Source organism: Aulonocara stuartgranti (assembly GCF_965226115.1).
Source record: "Aulonocara stuartgranti genome assembly, chromosome: 19".
Taxonomy (NCBI): Eukaryota; Metazoa; Chordata; class Actinopteri; order Cichliformes; family Cichlidae; genus Aulonocara; species Aulonocara stuartgranti.
Window position 1 is genome coordinate 5,290,516 of NC_138955.1, and position 19,866 is coordinate 5,310,381.

Sequence of the window (19,866 nt, forward strand, 5' to 3'; positions counted from 1 at the left end):
TGATTTGTTTTAAATGCTCATCAGCACTCAGACATGTGCCAGAGCGAGAAGAAAGACCTTGGAGCTGTGAGCAACCCAGTGACTAATAACAGTAAAGACTTATCCTCCAGGACTGTTTAAATATACTGTGTAAGTGAGCAGAAAAATGTGATTAAAATAAAGGGATCAACTGTGTTCAAATGATCCAAAGTGTTATGTTTTAGGTTTTAAGCATCTCTCTGTTTCTACGATGTTCAGCACTCAAGCTCCGATTTTCAGAAACCAAAACATTTATTAAACATCTTCCCATACATGACAGTTTTAAATACCTGTAATATTTTTTTAAAATATCTTTTGCCTAACAAAGTATAAAGTTGTTTTTAAGCTGAAAAAGACGTTAAAACTAGCAACTAACAGGTCACAGCGAACCTCAAAGCCTCACAACACCAAACAGAGGAGATGAGCTTCAGTTGTATTTAAAAAATAAAAAGAAGAAACATTAAAAAATAAAAAGAGTTAATATCATAGTCGGTGCATGGGACTTCTAAACATACATTTTTACATTTGTTGTTTTAATAGACTGCATTACTTTGCGTTTTTTACTCAACGTTGTCAAGTCACACAAACGGAGCGCAGTAGCTTGACATCAAAATAACTGCATTGATACAAATTTCACAAGAAAATTGAAGCTAAACTGAATCATATTAACATGCTGCAAAGAAAACGTGGAACTTCAAGAATAAGCTCTGAATTTGCCTTTTTTTAAAAATAAAAACATTTACTTTCATTCAGATGTTTATTTGCTTTCGTGCAGAGTTGGGAGAGTGTGGTGATATCACTTTCATGTCTGCAGTAAATATGAAGGTCTAGCCAGGAGACGGCTGAGCTGAGCACACAAGACTGGGGAAAAGGGGGAAGCAGCTGGGCGAAATTTGCCAACTACCACCTCAAAGGCTGACTAATTAACAAGATGTAATCTGTTTTTTTAATCTTTATAAAAATTGACATTCTGTTGGGAATTTAATTGCCAGACTCTTTCTTGCCTCTGAGCGTTAGCTAGGCAGTCATACCGTTAGAAAAATAGTAGGACTTCTGAGTATTAGCTAAGCATTTATACCGGTAGAGAAATAGTAGCACTAATCCCCCTATAAAACCAGGCTTTTATGGTTGTTTCTGTATGGATTCAGTCAAAATATATAACTTGCTGTAGTTATTATAGAAATGCTGGACGGAAACAAGTACCTTGGCTGTTTAACCTGGTTAGGGTTTTTATGCTAAGCTAACTGGCTATTACTGGATTTAGCCATATATTTAATTACAAGTATGAGAGTGGTATCAAGTTTCTCGCCGCTATATAACAAACAAACATATTTCTCAACATGTTAAATTAAACCTTTAAATATTTTTAGTCTCTTATTGATTGTCAGGTGTAGCTCATAAGAAGAGGAAAAAGGATCCGTCTATTTGCTGGCAATGCTAGCCAATGTCAGTATGTTTTCAGTTCACACTTTCGGTGTTGAAAGTGTGCTTGGAGTCACTGCATCTAGAACTAGAAGTAGTTAGCCTGAAGAGTGACACAAGTCCATGTACGTGCATCTCTGCGTCCTCAGGCGACAACAGCATTCAGACATCTTTCTGTCACCAGAACTATAGATACAGCAGAAACCAGAGAACTGATGAAGTGACTATCGATGACTGTCCTGTTAGTTGGTCGCTCATATTTCTTTTTTAATCATCGGTGTTAAGTGGCTGGGTCAAGAAGGCAATGGTCACCAATCTGTTAGTGGTCCCCATGCATCTCATGCGCAGTTTCTCTGTCCCAAACACTTCAAGTGCAGCATCATCTTTCCTGAGCTGAGCTCCTGCTGTCCCAGCATGCACAAAACAGCATTTCATGCATCATAGGTTACAAGTAGATGGACCAGTAGATGATGTTAAAAAGGATGTAGGCTCCAGGAAAGACGACCCTTGAGTACTTGTCTATGGCATGGGTGTCTATCCAGATGTTCACGTAGCCTCTAGATGCCTTCACCTGGCCTGTGATCTGTGGGTCGTTCAGTGCCACTTGGGCCAAAATTCGTTCCTGGCGGCCCCCGTTTTCTGGCAACCCATAATTTCCTGTGATGTTGACATCTGTGGACCCATATCCAGTGATCTGGGGGTCGATCATCATTTCATCAGGGTTGCCAATGCCGCATGTACATGGAAGCTAGCGAAAAACACACGAAGAGTTATGAATTACAGTAGACTTTCTATCATTATAAATAAGTGAATTCCTCCTATATGTATGATTGTCTGTACACTCATGGCCTTTAAATAACTTTGGTAGGAAACATTTATGGAAGGATGTTTGTGCTGGAAATCTTCCTCGGGGTACGTGGGCAATTTGGCTCCATATGCTGCAGCAGTTGGCAGATGAAGAATACCAATATAGTTAAAGAGCTGTAGTCCCAGAAATAATTTCCCATAGCCTTGAGAGCAGCTTAAAGTAAGCCAGTTAAGAAAATATATCTGTTTATTGGAAATGCATATAAATTATTAAATCATGTTTTCATCAGTTTATAATTATTTTAATATGGAAAATATTTCAGTATAAAATTCAGGTCAGCCTAATCAGAGTCGACTTAGACGAAACTATTATTACGTCTCGTAAATGTTTCCATCCTTGGTTTTATTAACTGTATTATTTGCAATAACCATGTACCAATAACAAGATTCAAATTAAGAAAAGTAGAGCATTTTCACAGATTTGTAGTACAATTAAAATTGAGATATATTAGGTATATAAACATATACACAAAGTGCATCTGTTGAAGGTTGTTACTTGTGCGGCTCTGTAACATTTCCAGCTGCTACTTTTGACACTAATCACTAGTCTGCAGTGCACGTTCAATGTCCATCAGTGTGTCAAAACAGAAACCCTTCATCTTGAATTTCAATTAGCATCTTGTGGAAGAGGAGGAAGTCTCAAGGAGCACTTTCTCCAGCAATGTCAATTGAAAAGTTGCGCACACTTATCTTTGGGCTTGAACATTATAGACTCTTCCTCTGAAAACAGCTGCTTGGTCTCTCAGACCCAGCTGTCATCGATATGATCCTCTAAGTGAAAGTCTGTTCATTTTGACACTGATGTTGTTCACATTTCGTGCCAGTTTAAGGTTCGTGGTGAAATTGCAAACTTGTGTCTGTATAATTTGTCAGAACAGACTTTTGCGAGTGATCTAAAAACAACTATGCTGGAAACAGCTTTGCTCTTTAAGGTATGATTGGCCAAATGTAAATAATTTTTTTGTATGAGCAGAGCATTTTGATCACTTCTTGTAAGCAATGACATATTAGATTCCCTTATTTATGGTCATGATGATAATGTTTTGAAATGCTCAGTTAATAAAGTAATTCCAGTACAATGCGAGGTAATATACAAACCTGAGATTTACGACATGGCCAAAAGCTTCAAATGAAAATTTTAGAACTACAAAGGGAAAAAATGTACTGTACCAAAAATATGACGTACTGTGGAAATTCGAAAATTAGAAATTAGAATGAATATCAAACAGGTAAGCAGTTACAGCGCCTAACCTGTCATAAAACAAGAAAACACATATTTTAGAATTCTGTAAAAAACTTGTTTAAAACTAAAAATTGTATTATTATTTATCAGTTAAGTAACAAATGTTTTATTCCCAAATCTGAGCCAGCACACAAGACTTTAATCAAGTATAATATTTTTTAAAACTAATAGTTCTGTTCAGGAAATGCAAGCAAAATAAGTAATTTGAGATTTTAATTAAAAAAATAATAGTGTGCTTTATTACTCTAAATTTGAAAATGAATGGATGACTAAAATAATTATATTTTAGCATTAACCACTAAATACATAAAAAAAATAAACCTTACATCGGGCAGTGGACAAACAAATTTAAGTACTGTTTTAGGTTGTAGCTTTCACAGCTTATCCAAAAAAAGAAAAGAAAAATCAGATATTTGCATCCTTACACTACTTCTAAAAGTATCTGTGTAAAATTTGTCAGTGTGAGCCATTAAAAAAAAAATCAAAAGTTAAGTCTGTTCTTAACCAGAGGCAAAGTCAGAGGAGGAAAAAAAACATGAAAGGAACACTTACTCTCTCCCTCAGCTTCCTCTCTTTCCTCTCCTGTACGGTGGAGAGGTAGTTCACCGCTGCGTACTCTATCACCGAAAGGAAGACAAAGACAAAACTGACCCAGAGGTAAATGTCCACAGCTTTGATGTAGGAGACCCGAGGCATCGAAGCATTGACCCCGGTGATGATGGTGGACATGGTCAGCACGGTGGTGATGCCTGAAGGGAATCGAACAAAGTTTAGTCACAGCTGTGTTGCTATTTAGTCTCCCACAGACTAAATAGCTCAGAAATGGCTACATTTGGGGTGTAATAAATCAGAATCTTTATGTTCACTATAGACTTTGGTGAGATTCCACTAATAGCTTCCACCTACTCACTGTGAAAGCTGATGGGAAACTGGGGGTCTGGACCCCCTGAAAGGATTTGAGATGATTAGTGATGAGGGTAAGGAAAAAATGCACTAAATGTCTTCCCTAAAATTTTTCCACTAGTAAGATTTGTCTCAGCTCAGATAATTATTGCATAATACTGTGAAATGTACGATGATTCATGCTTTTCCTAGGCTGAATTCTAATAACCCAGCTCGTGTCAGTCTTTTCTGCTAGCACCACTTGGCTTAAATTGGGGGTTTTGAATCAAACGACTGTCGGATGGATTGCCAAGTCAGCGCTAAACTCCCTGTATAACTTCACTATCAGCTAAAGATTCAGAGTCTTTAGTTTCTTAATAAATTCTTCTTGTGTTGGTAGCTGGTTAGCTAGCCTTACCATGCTAACACGCATAGTGATAATGATACGCAGTGTTTAGCCTAGTGTTTTCTAGCATAGCTGATAACTCTTTGCTTCAAGAATGAAATGGAAATTTTACTTATGTGGTACATTTGCCACTCTCACTGTGCTTTAGATAGAAAGAAGTACCCACATATAGTTTAGAACCTAGCATGCAGATGTAGATGATGGAGCGAGATGGAGGCAGATGACCTGCTGTGGCAAGCCCTAATGGGAACAGCTGAAAGAAGAGGAATGATCCTAACATGCATGGCTTTGGATTGTGGGAAGAAACTGGAAAGCACCAGTAGAAAACCCACTAGGAGACGGGGAGCATGGGGAACACGCGAGCTTCACAAGCCCCAGCCAAGAGGTTCAAACAAAGACGCTTCTTCTATTATTTAACAGTGCCAACCACAGCATATACAGTACTATGCAAAAGTTTGGCTCATTGATTATTTTGCTAGGAAAATGAGAAATAGATACAGTAATTTATTGAAATATGCAAACATACATGGGAACATGGCTGCAGACACTTATTGTTCTACCTCTTTCCTGATCTCTGTACACTGACAAAGATTTGATCCAAAAAATGTAAATTTAGATTCATCACCACATAAGACCTGTTGCCACTGATTTTTAGTCCACTTTTAATCCACTTTAGTCCGTTGTGTAATTTGCTATACCTCAGCATTTTCTCATTGTTTACCTTCCTTAAGAATTTTTGACAGAAACTCTTCCACTGAGATTATTTCTCATTAAGCTTTAGCAATAGTTCACGTGTCACATCTTTGCAGGATATTTCTTCTGTATTTCCATATTTCTTTCCCATATTTCTTTTCTGTTGACTTTCAGATAGTGTTCATCTGCTGTAGATTAGTGGTGTGCGGATCGATACTGAAATATCGATTCTTCCGATACCAGCAATTTATGTTCTAGAATCGATTCTCATATTATAATATCGATATTTTAGTACTCTGGGGTAAATTTGTAGTTTTTCTATTCAAATGAACGCAGTGGAAAGAAACTATACAATTCGGATCGTCTAATTTGGAAGGAACTACTTCCTCTTACGCCTTTCATAGTCATATGCGAAATACGGCTGTATAAATGTGTCGCAGCCCCTGGCGTGCACACTCACAACAATGGCTGAGCGCAAACAGAGTCCTGTGTGGACACGTTGTTGTGGCAACACCACTGACCTCGTCAAACACCTCGGAGTAAATCACATCACAGAATATGATAAGCTTATGTTGAGGCGAACTGAAGAGGAGGACAGGGACAGGTGCTGCTAGGGCGAGACAGACATCTCTCGCAGAGTCCTTTAGTGCTGCAGGCAGGCAACATGTTCAAATGGCGCACAACGTCAGTTTTTTTTATTTCTATATGATTATTCTGCATTATTAAGCAATAAAAACAAGTTGTCTGATGTCCTCTAATCATTATGAAGCAATATGGTTATGTTATTATTACAATTACATAATACAATTATATATTGTATTATGAAATGCAATGAAACATTACGTTTTTGTACAGAGTATCGGTATCGGATCAGTATCGCTGATACCACCCTGAATTTTACTTGGTATCGGATCGGAAAGGAAATCAGTGGTATCGCACATCACTACTGTAGATAGCTTTTTCGGCCTTTCACGTCTTCTTTTCTGTCCTCACATTTTTTAAGGACACACTGCACATAATGCCAAGGTCAGCCAAGTTTCCACCAGTTAGCTCTTTGGGAAAGACTTGGTTGGTGCAAAAGATACTATTCAATGCATGTCAAGCTGTCTTATCTTATGGAGATTTTTCAAAGGCTCGGTTAAATAAATGGGAACAAATGTGTTTTTGCTGCTAGTAACAACGTGCCTGAAGATATAAAACTGGTCATTGTAAAGCAGCTCAACAAACAACAAAACATTCCTCTGAAAATGTTCAAACACAAGGAATTTAAAAAAAATGTCCCAAGTGCTCAAGAGAGTTACGAGAAAGTCTGACTCGTTTGAAGCAAAAAATAAAGAAAGGAAAGGTGGCTCAAGTCTTTTGCACAGCACTATAAACATGAAAAAAAAAACCAAAACAACCCCACATATTGATTTACTTCATCGTTCATTTTTGAGCTTTATCTCACTCGGTGGTAATATGGCAAGAAATGAAGATAATTTCATTGGATTTCTGGAATGATCTAAATTACTGTATTAATATATAATCTAGTGTGTTCATTTGTATTTTGCAGTTTATTAGGTGCTGTTCATTGTTCTTTATTTTATGTCAGTTTAAATAATCAGTTTCATAAATGTGGGATAGATCTCAGTATTTTTCATGTCTAATTAAAATAAAAGTAAGGTAAAATAATAGTTGATTTAAGTAGCACGGCGTACCTAGCGGTACCCTGGCGGGGACAGCCCTTCGGTCAATCCAGAACGACACCCAGGAGAGCATAACCATGAGAGTAGCAGGGAAGTAAGTCTGCAGCAGGAAGAAGAATATGTGGCGCCGCAGGGTGAAGTGGATGTACAAACGATTGTACCAGCCTAGGAAAAAGAAATATCACCATTATTCACACATTGTCATACGCTGGCTGGCATATATACCATATCAGCACTTTAAGCAGAGGTTCTCAGCTATTCTGGCAAAGAATGATAGGACACAAAATCCCTTTTATGCTTCAGGTTGCTCTGAAAAGTGACATATGATAATCAAAAGGCTGCCAGGCTCTCAGTGTGGCTTTCTAGCAGCATACAAGTAGTTGGCAGGAGTCTGATTCATTTTGTTTCGCAGTAAGGATAAAATATTAGTGTAGTCGTTTTGGTTTATAATTCAACGGACACTGTTTTCTTGTATGGAAGATTTGATCCTTTAGCTGAAAAAGACTTACAAAGGGAAATTAGAATTATTGAAGTTTTAATTCAATTGTGATTTAGTTTTGCATGCATTACGCGCGCGTTTGTCGCATTTACATAATCGGTTGGATTTCGGTGTCTGACTTAGAAGTAGGCGGGTTGTGGATTACGGTACCTGTGCTGCTGTAGAAAGCCAGCTTGGTGGTGGTGTGAAATTTCTGGATGAGGAACTGGGACAGAGATATTCTGTCGTCTGTGTTCAGGGATTCGTTTCCTTTCTTCCAGTAAAGCATCAGGTCGTCATCTGTGTACGCATCTGCAGAGGAAATGTGAACAAGCCAAATCAGGACAGATAACGTAGGTCCGAAGAAAAAAACAGAAGAAACACGACAAAGGTGCCGAATCCAAAGCCCCAGTAGCTTCTCGTAGATGCTGAGAGTTTCAATTACAATCCTAGGACTTTCCCAGACTTAGGACTGGTGAAGTTATGGGAAAAGAATTAGAAAATGAAGAGAAAAGATTCCCAGAGAAAATAAGAGGTGTGTCTGACAAACATGTTTGGCCAGATTCTGTTTAATTCACTCACAGCTCTCAATCTCCAGCGAGCAGGTTTGGGTGTCCAGGGGAAAGCGGCTGAGATCCATGTTGCACATAGCAGTGACTGTGACTCTGCAGGGAAAACAGGCAGGACACATCAGAGGAGCAGGAATGTCAGCTTCAAAAATCTCCTTATGCAGGTTTCTAAAGTTCAAACTCAGGCTGGTTCTTTTGTGCATCATAATGAGACTCTGACTTGACGTGTCCCTTTTATATAGCCGTTTTTGAAAGAGCATTATTAAAGATGGTTTTTTTTCCAGGTCCCTTCTTATACAGCAGGGGTGTCAAACTCAAATACACAAATACAAAGTTGCGGGCTAACGTTAATATTTATTGAAATATATTTATTCCTCCAGATATAAGAATGAATCTTTTCTTATGGACTCAAACACGTTTTGCTGGAAAGCTGAATATGGAACAAGCAAAGCTTAATACTAAACAATATATATATTACCTGTATAACACCAGTAGGCCAGCTCTAATAGTAATTTGGTATGGCTTCGCAGGCCAAATGTAATTAGGCTGCGGGCCAAATTTGGACACCTATGTTATACAGTCTCCCACTGGAGGGTTGTTTGAGTTCTATCCACTCTCACACTTGTTTTCTCCAATTTTAATCAAGTGTCCTTATGCCACAGCGTCACTGGAACACAAACGGGTTTAGAAATGACTTTCCTGATTGAATAGAGGTTAAAAAATGACTTGACTTCTCCCCTCCACTCTGCCACGCTAATTAGAATAATCAAATGCTGTTTCACGAAATGCTGATGGACCTGCTGTGATGTTCCACACAGGAAATCAAAGGCGACCTTTTTAGAGATTTTTGTATGGTTGTGTGTTTTAAGGTTGTTTTGTTTCTCTCTTTTTGGAATGAAACCTTTTTATATTGTGGTGGTTTTCATAATTTTCATTAAGCCTTCCTTTCACTGTGCCTATTAAATATAAAGTGCTTGCGAAAAGCACTTTCAGGGTTAAAAGCTCTCAGAGTGAGCGAGTCTTTCTTTGCCATGTTAAGACACGCAGTGCGGTTTACCTGAGACTGTAGAGCACATTGCCGTCAGGATAAACCCTCAGCATGACGTTGTCGGTGGTGGTGTCGTGGATGAAAGAGCGCTTAGAGTGAACAAAGAACATGTCAGGAACCCAAATTTTCTTCACCAGGCGACTGTCGAAGGTCATGCTCTGGTTGTTGGTGCTTGGAAAGGAAAGCCGCTCGTCCTTCCAGTAATGACGCAGGTACAGCGTCATGGTAAAGTCCTGCAAGGGAGAAAGAAACGAGAGTGTTATAAAGTATTCGGATCTTCACTTTATTATAAACTATATGTCGTGCTTTGCAAAAAAAAGTCTAGCATTCGCATTCAATCTTGTGTCCCCTGGGAAAAGGTAAGTTATGATGCTGTTTGACTGATAATAATGACGATCAGTGTGTTGGTCACTACTTTATGGACAGTTTACGTGGTTTAGTCCAATGTTTCCCAACATAAAGGTCACAAAATAAATCCATGGACTCTTGAGTTAAAATGAAAAAGTGAGTATTCATTTAATTTGTGCCTACTTTTATCATCTCACCTGCCTTCATCAAACTCAGTAAAACTTCCTTAAACGGAGTTAAGAAATGGCAAGTTCTAATACTGCAGTAATTAAGGTGTAATTAAGGCTTATGTTCATATGTTTGAGTAGAAAACAATTCTAAAGAAGAAGAGAGAATTGTAGAGGGTTTAGATATGAGAATGGCACAATGTAATGGTATGCTTTTAATGTTATTCTAAAGGAACAGCAATATTCACACTCATGAGGTTGATGAGGTGTTGCTAGTGTTCCTCATCGCCATCTATGACAAAAGAGAAGTGCTAAAGCTGCTCAAACACTGGCTCAGAAGTTGTGATGAGAGTCATTAACGCTCACGTCACCCAGGAAATACTCAGCCGTGGCATAGACTGCTATTCTTTTTTAAACTCCTGACGAGACTAGCGTGTGAAAAATAGGACGTGTTAACAAGATTAAAAGTTTTAAATAACAGCACTGCAATATTTCTCCTTGAAATTATGCTGCCAAGAAACAGAAAGCAGCAAAAATAATAATAATAATGGATTGCATTTATATAGCGCTTTTTGAGACCCTCCAAGCGCTTCACAATTCCACTATTCAGTCACTCTCACATTCACACACTGGTGGAGGCGAGCTACAGTTGTAGCCACAGCTGCCCTGGGGCAGACTGACAGAAGCGAGGCTGCCATATCGTGCCATCGACCCCTCTGGCCAACACCAGTAGGCGGTAGGTGAAGTGTCTTGCCCAAGGACACAACAACCAAGACAGACAGAGCTGGGGAACGAACCGGCAGCCTTTCAGTTACAAGATGAGCTTCCCAACCCCCTGAACCATGGCCATGAATAAAAATAAGTCTGCTCTTATGGAAGACGAACAGTAGTTGTTTTCCTCTGCAAAGACAGGGGCCAAAGTGCACCTACCTTAAAACTGCACTCGGTATAACAGCTGACCACTGCATTGTGCAGCATCACACTTACCATGTCCACCTCTGAGATGGTATCCAGACTTTCAACCTGAACATCTACACCAACAGGAATTGGAGGACCTGAAGGAAAATGGCATCATATAAGAAATGCATTAGTGCTGACATTATTTTTCAGCAAGCAAAAAGTAAAGATGACTTACTACAAGCAAAAAGTCCTAAAGAAAAATGAATGCACTAATCGAAATAGGCAAGGACATGCCTGCTTATGGATGTGACAGCACCCACCACCATTTTTTTTTATTGCAGAAACGCAGCTTCTGACAGGAACCGTGATCTCACACACACAGAGCAGCCGCTCATGACATGATGGTTACAGTTTGGCTCCAATTTCTTCTTTTGACCTATTTCAGCCTTTGTACTCTGCATCACCACGATCATCCTCCACCAGCGCACAGATACAATCAGGTCATAATAACGGCTCAAAGCGGATCCGGCGGTGAGTAAAATACAGCGCTAGCTTTCCCTTCTAGATGTACCTGCTGGTTAAACTCGGACACCGCCAAAAAGGATTCAGCGAGGGGTCATCTGGTGTTGTTTTCAGCAGCAGCAGATTGTTGTGTGATTAAAAGCGGTCTGACAAAAAAAACAGCACGTGGCTTCCTTCTTCTTTTTTAAATTTATTTACTTTTTTGGTTAAATAGGGCACTCTCATATTATCTCGACAGACAGATGCATAAAGAGAGCTAAAAAATACATAAAAACATTACTACTTAGTGTATTTTCTGAAACAAAAGCCTGTGTGCCTTTATTTCAACATAATCCTAAAGAAAGCTGACATCAAATCCCTCTAACACGCAGGGAAGCGAAAGGAAATGTGTTAACACTCTGGTGTTGTGAAGCACTGAACTGGAAAAGGAAACTCTCGCACAACTTGAAAGGAGGTTGTCAGTCAAGAGCTTAACGCTCACAAGGAAGCCGCACAGATCGTATTCAGCTGCACTTGATCCACAAGGATGCTAATGTTATCTCTTTTTCTTTCCTAATTAATTAAGAGCTTCTGACCTCCAAACGCTGGCCTCATGGTGAAATCGTGATCGTCTATTCTCAGGAGCTGCTCGGATTTTGTCATCAGAGATTTTGTCATGTCTGGGCTTCGCTTGTAAATTGGGCTGGAAAAAATAATAAATGCACAATAAACATGTTGTTACACAGATTTGAATGCTGAATATAACCCAGAAAAGACTTGTACAACTTACCTTCCAGATTTGTGACCTCCTCCGCCATCCATCCTGGCGTCTCTTCGCAACCTGTTCCATTAAAATAGATATGCAAATGAGACCACCTTACAACGCAGCAGAGCTTTAATCAAAGATATTGTGATGCTTTCTTTTGTTTTACCTTAGAAATTCAACCTTTTCCTTTTTTTGTTGGTTGTAAATTCACATATTTATTTGAATACACTGAGGAATGCTTCGTGGCGTTTCTGTAGGTTACTTTCGAATACTATTTTTTATTCAGAGTCTGGGATGATCAAAGGCCAAATACAGCAGAAACTGTGTTTGAATATTGAATACCAAGAGGCAGACAAGCAGAAAAGCACCCTGGGTATATTTTTCTAGATTTGCTTTTTAATCGTGTGGAGATTTTTTAAGGTTTGTCTGTTGTAAATAACTGCTTTTAAATATGGGTGACAAAGAAAAGCAAAACATTTCGCCTTGGTGTCTGTAAAAATGAATTTCGGCTCACTTTTTTTTTTTACAGATTAAAAAAAAATAACGAGCCAATAATGAAAACCATCTGTCCCTGCACCCCACCCCCAGCCTAAATCTATGCTGCTCTCACGTGTTGTTTTGAACATTCTCCATTCCTAAGGAGATGTAGTACATCCGGTTACGTCAGGCACATTTCATCCACAAATCACATGAGGGCAAATAATGCCCATCACATCCAATTTAGAGCAATCCAGCTCTTTTCTGGTGTCACTTTTCAAGAGGGCTGCCTCTGTATAAATGTCTTTCAGGCAGCATATTCAGTCCGCACAAACACACACACACACAGCGAGAGAATGATAAACTCCAAAAAAGCATAAAATGGATTAATAGAGTAGAGCATGCTGTGACAGACAGAGAGCCAAATCCCTGTGACAACTACAGACGTGCATTAAGGAAATACCACAGAGGAAGAGAGAGAGAGATGGAGGAGAAACACAAAGCAGAGAGAGCACAAGAGCAAAATGAAACAGTGAGAAGAGGGTTTCCATCGCTGCTGGCTCCAGCGCTTTCATGGGCAACGGGTGCTGGGCCCTCCTCGTGTGCGTCTATCCAGCAGCTGGTTCCTAATCCTCTTGGCAGAAATGCCTCTCCAATCCTTTCTCTGCCTGCCTACGCCACACAGCCTGTCTGCACACTGCTCTGCTCTATGGCCCCACATTGTTTGCTTTTTCAAATGTTTTTCTTTTTATGTTTTCTGCCGCCGCGGGCTCGTGTACGCACGTCACTGCAGAGTCTGCATGAGGGTTAATGGGCCATATTTGCGTGGCGGTTGATCTGGACACATTTATGTATGCCAGTCCACGAGGGCAGAAAGCAGAACGAAACATTAAAGTAAAGAAGAGGGCGTTCAAAGTTTATAGAACGATTCGTTCATTTACATTTGAAAAAAGCTTCACAACAACTACTGAACATTTGCTGCTAACGTCACAGAAATGAACCGCTTTACTCTTGGCTAATAGGCTAATTTGCTAACAGTTATGCACGTATAAGCTGAATTTCTAGAATATTAAAACATTTTTAAAAAAGCCCAACCAGTCAGCTTTACCCAAGCATGTAGCAACTAAATTTTGTCTTTGTGCGGCAAGGAGTGATTCTTTTTTCTCATTAAATTTTTTTCTTTCCAAGGAATCATCAGAGCGACCATTAAAATTGATCCTTTAAACCTCATGAAGGTTTTTCCTCAGATCTTTTCTTGACTCTGCTGTCCTACACAAATCCTCCCCCCTCTCCCCAACCCGCAGCTCATCCTCCTCAAGGCGGCGAGTGAAGAAAGTAAAACAGTTAACACTCCCCCACAGCCCACGCCAGCAGCGCACAGACGCTTCTGCGATTTCACACTCAAGAGAAGAGGAGTGGAGTGATGAGAAACACAGGGAGAAAGGGTTTGATTTCTAAATACGCATATGTGATCCCCCTCCCTGCACCCCCCCCCCCCCTTCCCATGCTAGAAGAGAAATGAGAGATTTACATTTGATTTGTATTCACAGGCTGTGCATGTCAGAGCAGAGAGAGGACTGATGCGAGAGGACTTTTAACAAGTTCGGGAAGAAAACAACAAACAGCGAAACACAGATGTGATAAAGAAGACGACACTGGCATTTAAAGATTATGCAGCGGCTTTGAGCCAGTTGTGCTTCCTGTCTTTTTCCAGATTTTCCACAGACGATTACGATTGTGCTCCTCTTGTGCTTAATGATCTTCTTAATCATCTCGGGGCTCAGAGGATCACTTTAAATGACTGGAATTTCATCGTGGCTTGTTTACATCTAAAGAGGCAGCAGACACTGCCTCCAATAGCATCACACACGCTCGCTTACTATCCTTTAAACCTAAGGACTACTAGGTGTATCAAAGACCAGCAGATACATCACGTCAAGCTTGTTTATTTCACTCAGTTTTAATGGAGAGCCGATTGCTGTTTGGCATCAGCTCTGATCTATAAATATCACCAGTTATAGCATGAAAAATTGATACTGTATCTAAAGGCTGGGGGATTATGGTTTGATAGGCTTTGTTGAAAATATTAAGTGGATGCAAATCATTCAACGCTGATAGCGTACAGTTTTGCACTTTGCCGCTTGGTTAAATCTTATCTTTACCAGAGATTAAAGCAAATACAGTTTCTCAGCTGGGGCAGCTCTAGGCTAAAGTTGAATTATTTGCATATATTCTACAAGAAAAGCATTTATTTGTAAAAGCTACACTGGAACAGGCCAATCTCCACTGGTTATTTATGGGGAAAAGTGCATTTATTTGCAAAAATGTCAGGGTTGTGCGCTGATCAGAGTCTTGCTTTCATTGGGTTTTAACACCATCTGAAAGTGTGCAAATAATCTTGTAGTAGAGCTGATAGAATGACTTAATCAACCGATATCATAATTTCAATAATTATTAATATTCTAGCCATTATTTACAAAAGGTCTTTAACATATTCAGCTTCAAAATGTGTTACGAAATCTCACGAAATAGCAAACTGAGTATTTTTTCTGCTACTGAGTGGGCTGTTGGCATATTTCACCAAAGAAGCCACTTGAAGATATAATCACACTCTGCTCATTTGAAACACTTTTGCCGGAAATTTAAACTGTTGCTTTTCAAATACATGACGAACATATTTCAGAATTTTGATACAATCTCTTTTTTTTTGTGCTTTCATTTGAAATTAATGAGTGAAAAAAAAAATGGTAACATTTTGTCAAAGTGTATGATACTTTGTTTATTTCCTACCAACGTGATTCAGTCCAGTTCAAGTGTATCTGAAGTGTAATAAACACCTGTACCTCTATATTTGCATACTGATAAAAACATGAAATACTCTCAGTGGAGCTAAACCAACATGTGAATTAATCAGGTACTTCACTGACAGGTTTATAATCTCCAAGTATATTGCCAAAATTAATTAATTTTTTTTTCCAGGTCATTCTTTCATTTCTTCATTTTGGTCATTTCTTTAATTGTTACTTAGAGCCTTACTTTGTCTGTAAAATATCTTTAAAATTATATTCTTTTTGATAACATTAAGATATTCTGCTTTCTAAATACCTGACATCGGATTGGAAACTACATTCAAAGATTAAAAGATCAACCTCCTGTGGCTCAATTTTGATTTTAGTGTTTATGTTTTGTAGTGTTAAGGTCACTTTTCTTCAGCTATGCTACACAGTCAAACTGCAAAAAACAAAAATAAAATCCCTGCCGTTTAAATCACTGATGTCAGAGCCTGTTTGATCAATACTGTGCAGAAATGAAGCGACTTTATTGACTCCCACATCTAGTTCAGTCCTAAAAAAAAGGTGGTAGTGGGGTGGAGAGTGGGGGGTAAAAGTCTAATCCAATAGGTGCATTGACAAGGCAGCAATTAGCCTAAATAATCACCTGAAAATGAAATTGACTACAACTGCTGCCGGTAGGGAAAAACGGTCATTAACTGATCTGCAGCATTTGCGGGGCAAGAGAACACAGCATTCACCAACAATACATAAATAGATGTGGGGATTTAGGTCTCCCACTCTATCCTCTCTCCAATCTGCTGTCTGAAAAAAAAAATCTATTTTCAAAGGGGGGAGGGAGCGGCACAGGTGACACAGGAAACAGTGGACAACACTGTGTGCACCTAAAACAAAAGAAAAATGAACTAGAATAAAATGAAGTTCTTAATGAAAAACTAGAAACTTCTGCAGATCGGTTTCTGTGCACATCTTCCAATAAATGATTCAGTTGAATCCTGCTGAGGCAATGCAATCAGTTTTTTAAAAAGCCCTATATATTCAACACCTTGTTGCTGTTACCTGCTTTGTTTGTAGGTTTCCAGCTTGTGACCTCTCGACTGAACCATCTTCCCAGCTGCGCCCGCCAGCCAAACACAGAAGAGCACAAACGCCGCATCCACCTGCATGGTTCACATTCCCCAGAGGACGGACCTCTCCTGTCAATCAGAATCCACTCCCCTCCTGGGTTCGGAGCACTCTGCCTTCCTGATACATTCCCTTCTCCAGCGCCTGAGCCGATAAGAAGGAGAAAAACAGCAAGAGAAGCAGCGGCGGCGACAGCAGCACACTGGGCTATTCTACGGCCTGAGTAGAAAACATCCTACGGTGCTTAATCTGCACAGTGGGAAAAGCAATTTTGACTAAACCCATAAATCCTTGAGCGTCAGATGGTACAGATTTGATCCCTCCAGCGGCGGATGTGCCTGCCTCTCTGTGCTCTGCTGCTCTCAGATACCCTGCACTCTGATGTGCTCTACTCCACTTTGCACCGCCCAGAAACACCAATTCTCACAGTGATGCAGTGTGCTCATTTGTAAGGTCAAGCTTCAGAGATACAGAGGCATAGAAGCTGAGAATGAAGAAGCTCTGAGGCTTACCAGCTCCTTCTGGTGCTGGAGTCTGATTTTGACACTTTTCCAAAAATGCATTTCTGCTTGATGCTTTTTGCAGGATTTTATGAGGTTTCATGACGGGTGAGTGATTATCTTCCATCCTGCTGTGGTGAGATATATATATATATATATATATATATATATATATATATATATATTTTTTTTTTTTTTCTTCAAGAGACACAGATATGGGAATATTTTTGGATTTCCCCAAAAAATAATTACACAGGTAGATGTGTTGCCAGATCCAGCAGTAACGATGCCAACAGAGTTCCTCAACAAGGAAACTTTAAATCCACATCCTTCAGGTTATATATAATACTAAATATATTATATCAGTAAAGCTAATTATATTTTTATTATTTACCATGTTTACAATCAGTGATTTGGTCCTATGTATTTTCTTAATGATAATAAATATAAACACTACACGTATCTGGTAATGACAGCATACAACATTAAGTCTAAGCATCAATCGTCTTCAAAAAACATGAAGCCAGCTGGAAGTTCAGTGCTTGTGTTTATTCAGTTTAGCAACACACGTGCGGCTGCATCGCTATTTATCTGTCAAAACGTGCTGTCCGAGTGAGCCAGTCAAAAAAAGGCCTCACCGCTGACGTCAACATCCGCCCGGACATGTGTCCCCTTTTCTTTTTTTCCCCCCTTTTGGCACTCTGAACAGTTGGATTATAAGATCACGAATTTGGGTTAGCTCCATCTACGTCAATCTAAAAATTGGTGTAAGTAATGTTAAGCATGGTTTGTTTGAGATTTACAGATTTGTATTTATTCATTTTTTTACAGTAGTAGTGCTGACCGAGCAAATGCATCAGCTACCTGCTGCAAAAACTGACACAGACAATCAACACCCAGGCATACAACACTAAAAACCAATAAAATCCATCCTTCTAGTTAAGCTTGAATCAAATTACAGCTTAAAAGCACAATCAGAATTTTGATTTCTTTTTAAATCGCTGTTATTATATTCTGCGAGGTTTTTAAAGAGTGAGTTCACACCAAATTTTGGAAAGATGAAAAAACATCGCTGCTCGTCAGCGGAGAAAATCCGATTATTGGGCTAATTGCTGTGACTCTTTGGTTCATATTTGTGTTTTAACAGAGCCATGTTAGAAGCTGAATAATAAAGTCAGCCAGCGCTGGAGAAATAGTTCTTTAGTCCCGGAAGACACACTTAAGACTTTCTGTCAAAGTTTTTCTTAGTGGTTCTGAAGTTTTAGCACAGCATGGCAATGCATTAAAGATGCATCTTTCAGTTCATTATCAAAGCTCTGATTTTTCCATAAAATTCAATTACAAGGCTCAGTGGGACGGTTTCTGTGTATATCACTTCTACATCTTTACTACTTCTTTTCAGTTATTATCCAACATGTATAGCAGTACAAATATATCGGTGATTACGGACCTGATAACCCAATAATAGGCATGACATAGTGATTAGTTAATGAGTGATGTCTAACCCTAACCCTATCTGCAAATATGATGACATTTATAAAAAGCTGCATATCTGCCGTATAGAATCATTTTTGCACTTTGAAACATGGTGCCATAAAGAGCTAAGGCCATTAAAATGTTTCTTATGTGTCAAAAAGATGTTTTTTTTAGCACAAGGGAAGGGGGAGTAAAAACAAAACACACAAACACACACACACACACACACACACACACACACACACACAACCCTCTGCAGTTCAAATTCAGATCAAATCCAGGAGTGGGTGATGCAATCATCTACATGCTGCTGAAAGCTTACTCCCATCCAGATAGTAACTGCATTGTGAGGATTGCCAATTTTTGATTTCTCAGGTGCATTTAATATGATTTAAGCTGCTGCTAGTGATAGAGTAAATACATAAAACATAAGCAGACATGTCCATCATCTCATCGATTACTGATTACCTGACAGACAGGCTGCGGTATGTGAGACTGAGCAGTATAGGAGCTACACAGGGGCCTGCAGCGTCTCCATTGCTACTCACGTTGTGCACCTCAAACTTTTAGCACAACTCCAGGTCATGCCATCTACAGAAATACTCTGACAATTCAGCAGTGGTTGGAAATATTAGTGATGGGCAGGAGGAGGAGTACAGAGCACTAAAAATAGTGATCGACGTCAGTATGAAGAGGACGGCTACACGACTCGTGTCTATCCTGGGACAGAATGTTGATGTTGTGGGGGAGTACAAGAACCCGGGCATCTACATTGACAACAACAACAAAAAAGGGTAGGATGAGAAGGCTCTGTTTCCTAAGGAAGCTGAGATTCTTTGATGTGTACAGCAAGATGATGGATCCTGAACCATACACACTGCCAGACAGGAGTGGCGCACATTCTCCAAACAACAATAAGAATGCATCATCATTTCAACTTCCGTAACAAAATCACTAATGTGTCTTCTCAATAAAGCAATTATTTATAATAATTTGTTTTTGTTGCATTAATATAGCATCCATGAGTGTCAGTCCCTGTTAAAACTGATATTGAAAGACTGGAATATGTTAATCTGTAGTATGACATCTATTTTGCGTCATGAGGGGCTGACATATTTTTAAACTGTTATTTATTTATTGTGGAAATCGTCTTCGTTCCCATGGCACAAACAGAGTAATAACACCAAAAGCAAAACTATCAAACTAAAAATATCAGTGAAATATGGGTCAAATTGCTATTTTAAAGCCCCTTGTTGCACAGACTTTCACAATAAGTGATTTTCTTCCAAACTGGCACAGGGGATTACAGGGTATCTTACCTGTTCTACCCCTCTACTCGACCCACATACAAGAGGTCGCCGTGCACCGGTCACACACAGCATTAAGCTCCTGTGCTGGCTGCAACATCTGTGCCTTAATGTAGCCAGAAGCTCTTAAAACACTCCCACGTGTTTACGCTGTGCCTATGAGTGCTGGGTTTGAGCCCTTTTTCTTTTTTCCCTG

The 19,866-nt window shown here is 39.3% G+C and overlaps 1 protein-coding gene across 3 annotated transcripts; it reads right to left on the reverse strand.

Moving 5' to 3' along the window:
- Positions 1-238: 238 nt before the first annotated feature.
- On the reverse strand, positions 239-19,833 carry LOC309695791 (gamma-aminobutyric acid receptor subunit rho-1-like). 3 transcript variants are annotated; one of them, XM_082516675.1, is made up of 11 exons: positions 19,683-19,831; positions 16,322-16,531; positions 12,018-12,068; positions 11,824-11,930; positions 10,814-10,881; positions 9,321-9,544; positions 8,277-8,359; positions 7,866-8,006; positions 7,229-7,381; positions 4,103-4,299; positions 239-2,188 (listed from the first exon to the last, which is right to left on the reverse strand). In XM_082516675.1, exons 2-11 carry the CDS (start codon positions 16,426-16,428, stop codon positions 1,886-1,888), a joined length of 1,434 nt encoding a protein of 477 aa, XP_082372801.1. In that variant the 5' UTR covers positions 16,429-16,531; positions 19,683-19,831; the 3' UTR covers positions 239-1,885. The 3 variants fall into 3 exon arrangements, with proteins under 3 accessions (XP_082372801.1, XP_082372802.1, XP_082372800.1); XM_082516676.1 differs by lacking the exon at positions 16,322-16,531 and having other exon boundaries at positions 19,683-19,833; XM_082516674.1 differs by lacking the exon at positions 19,683-19,831 and having other exon boundaries at positions 16,322-17,014.
- Between the last annotated feature and the right edge of the window lie 33 nt (positions 19,834-19,866).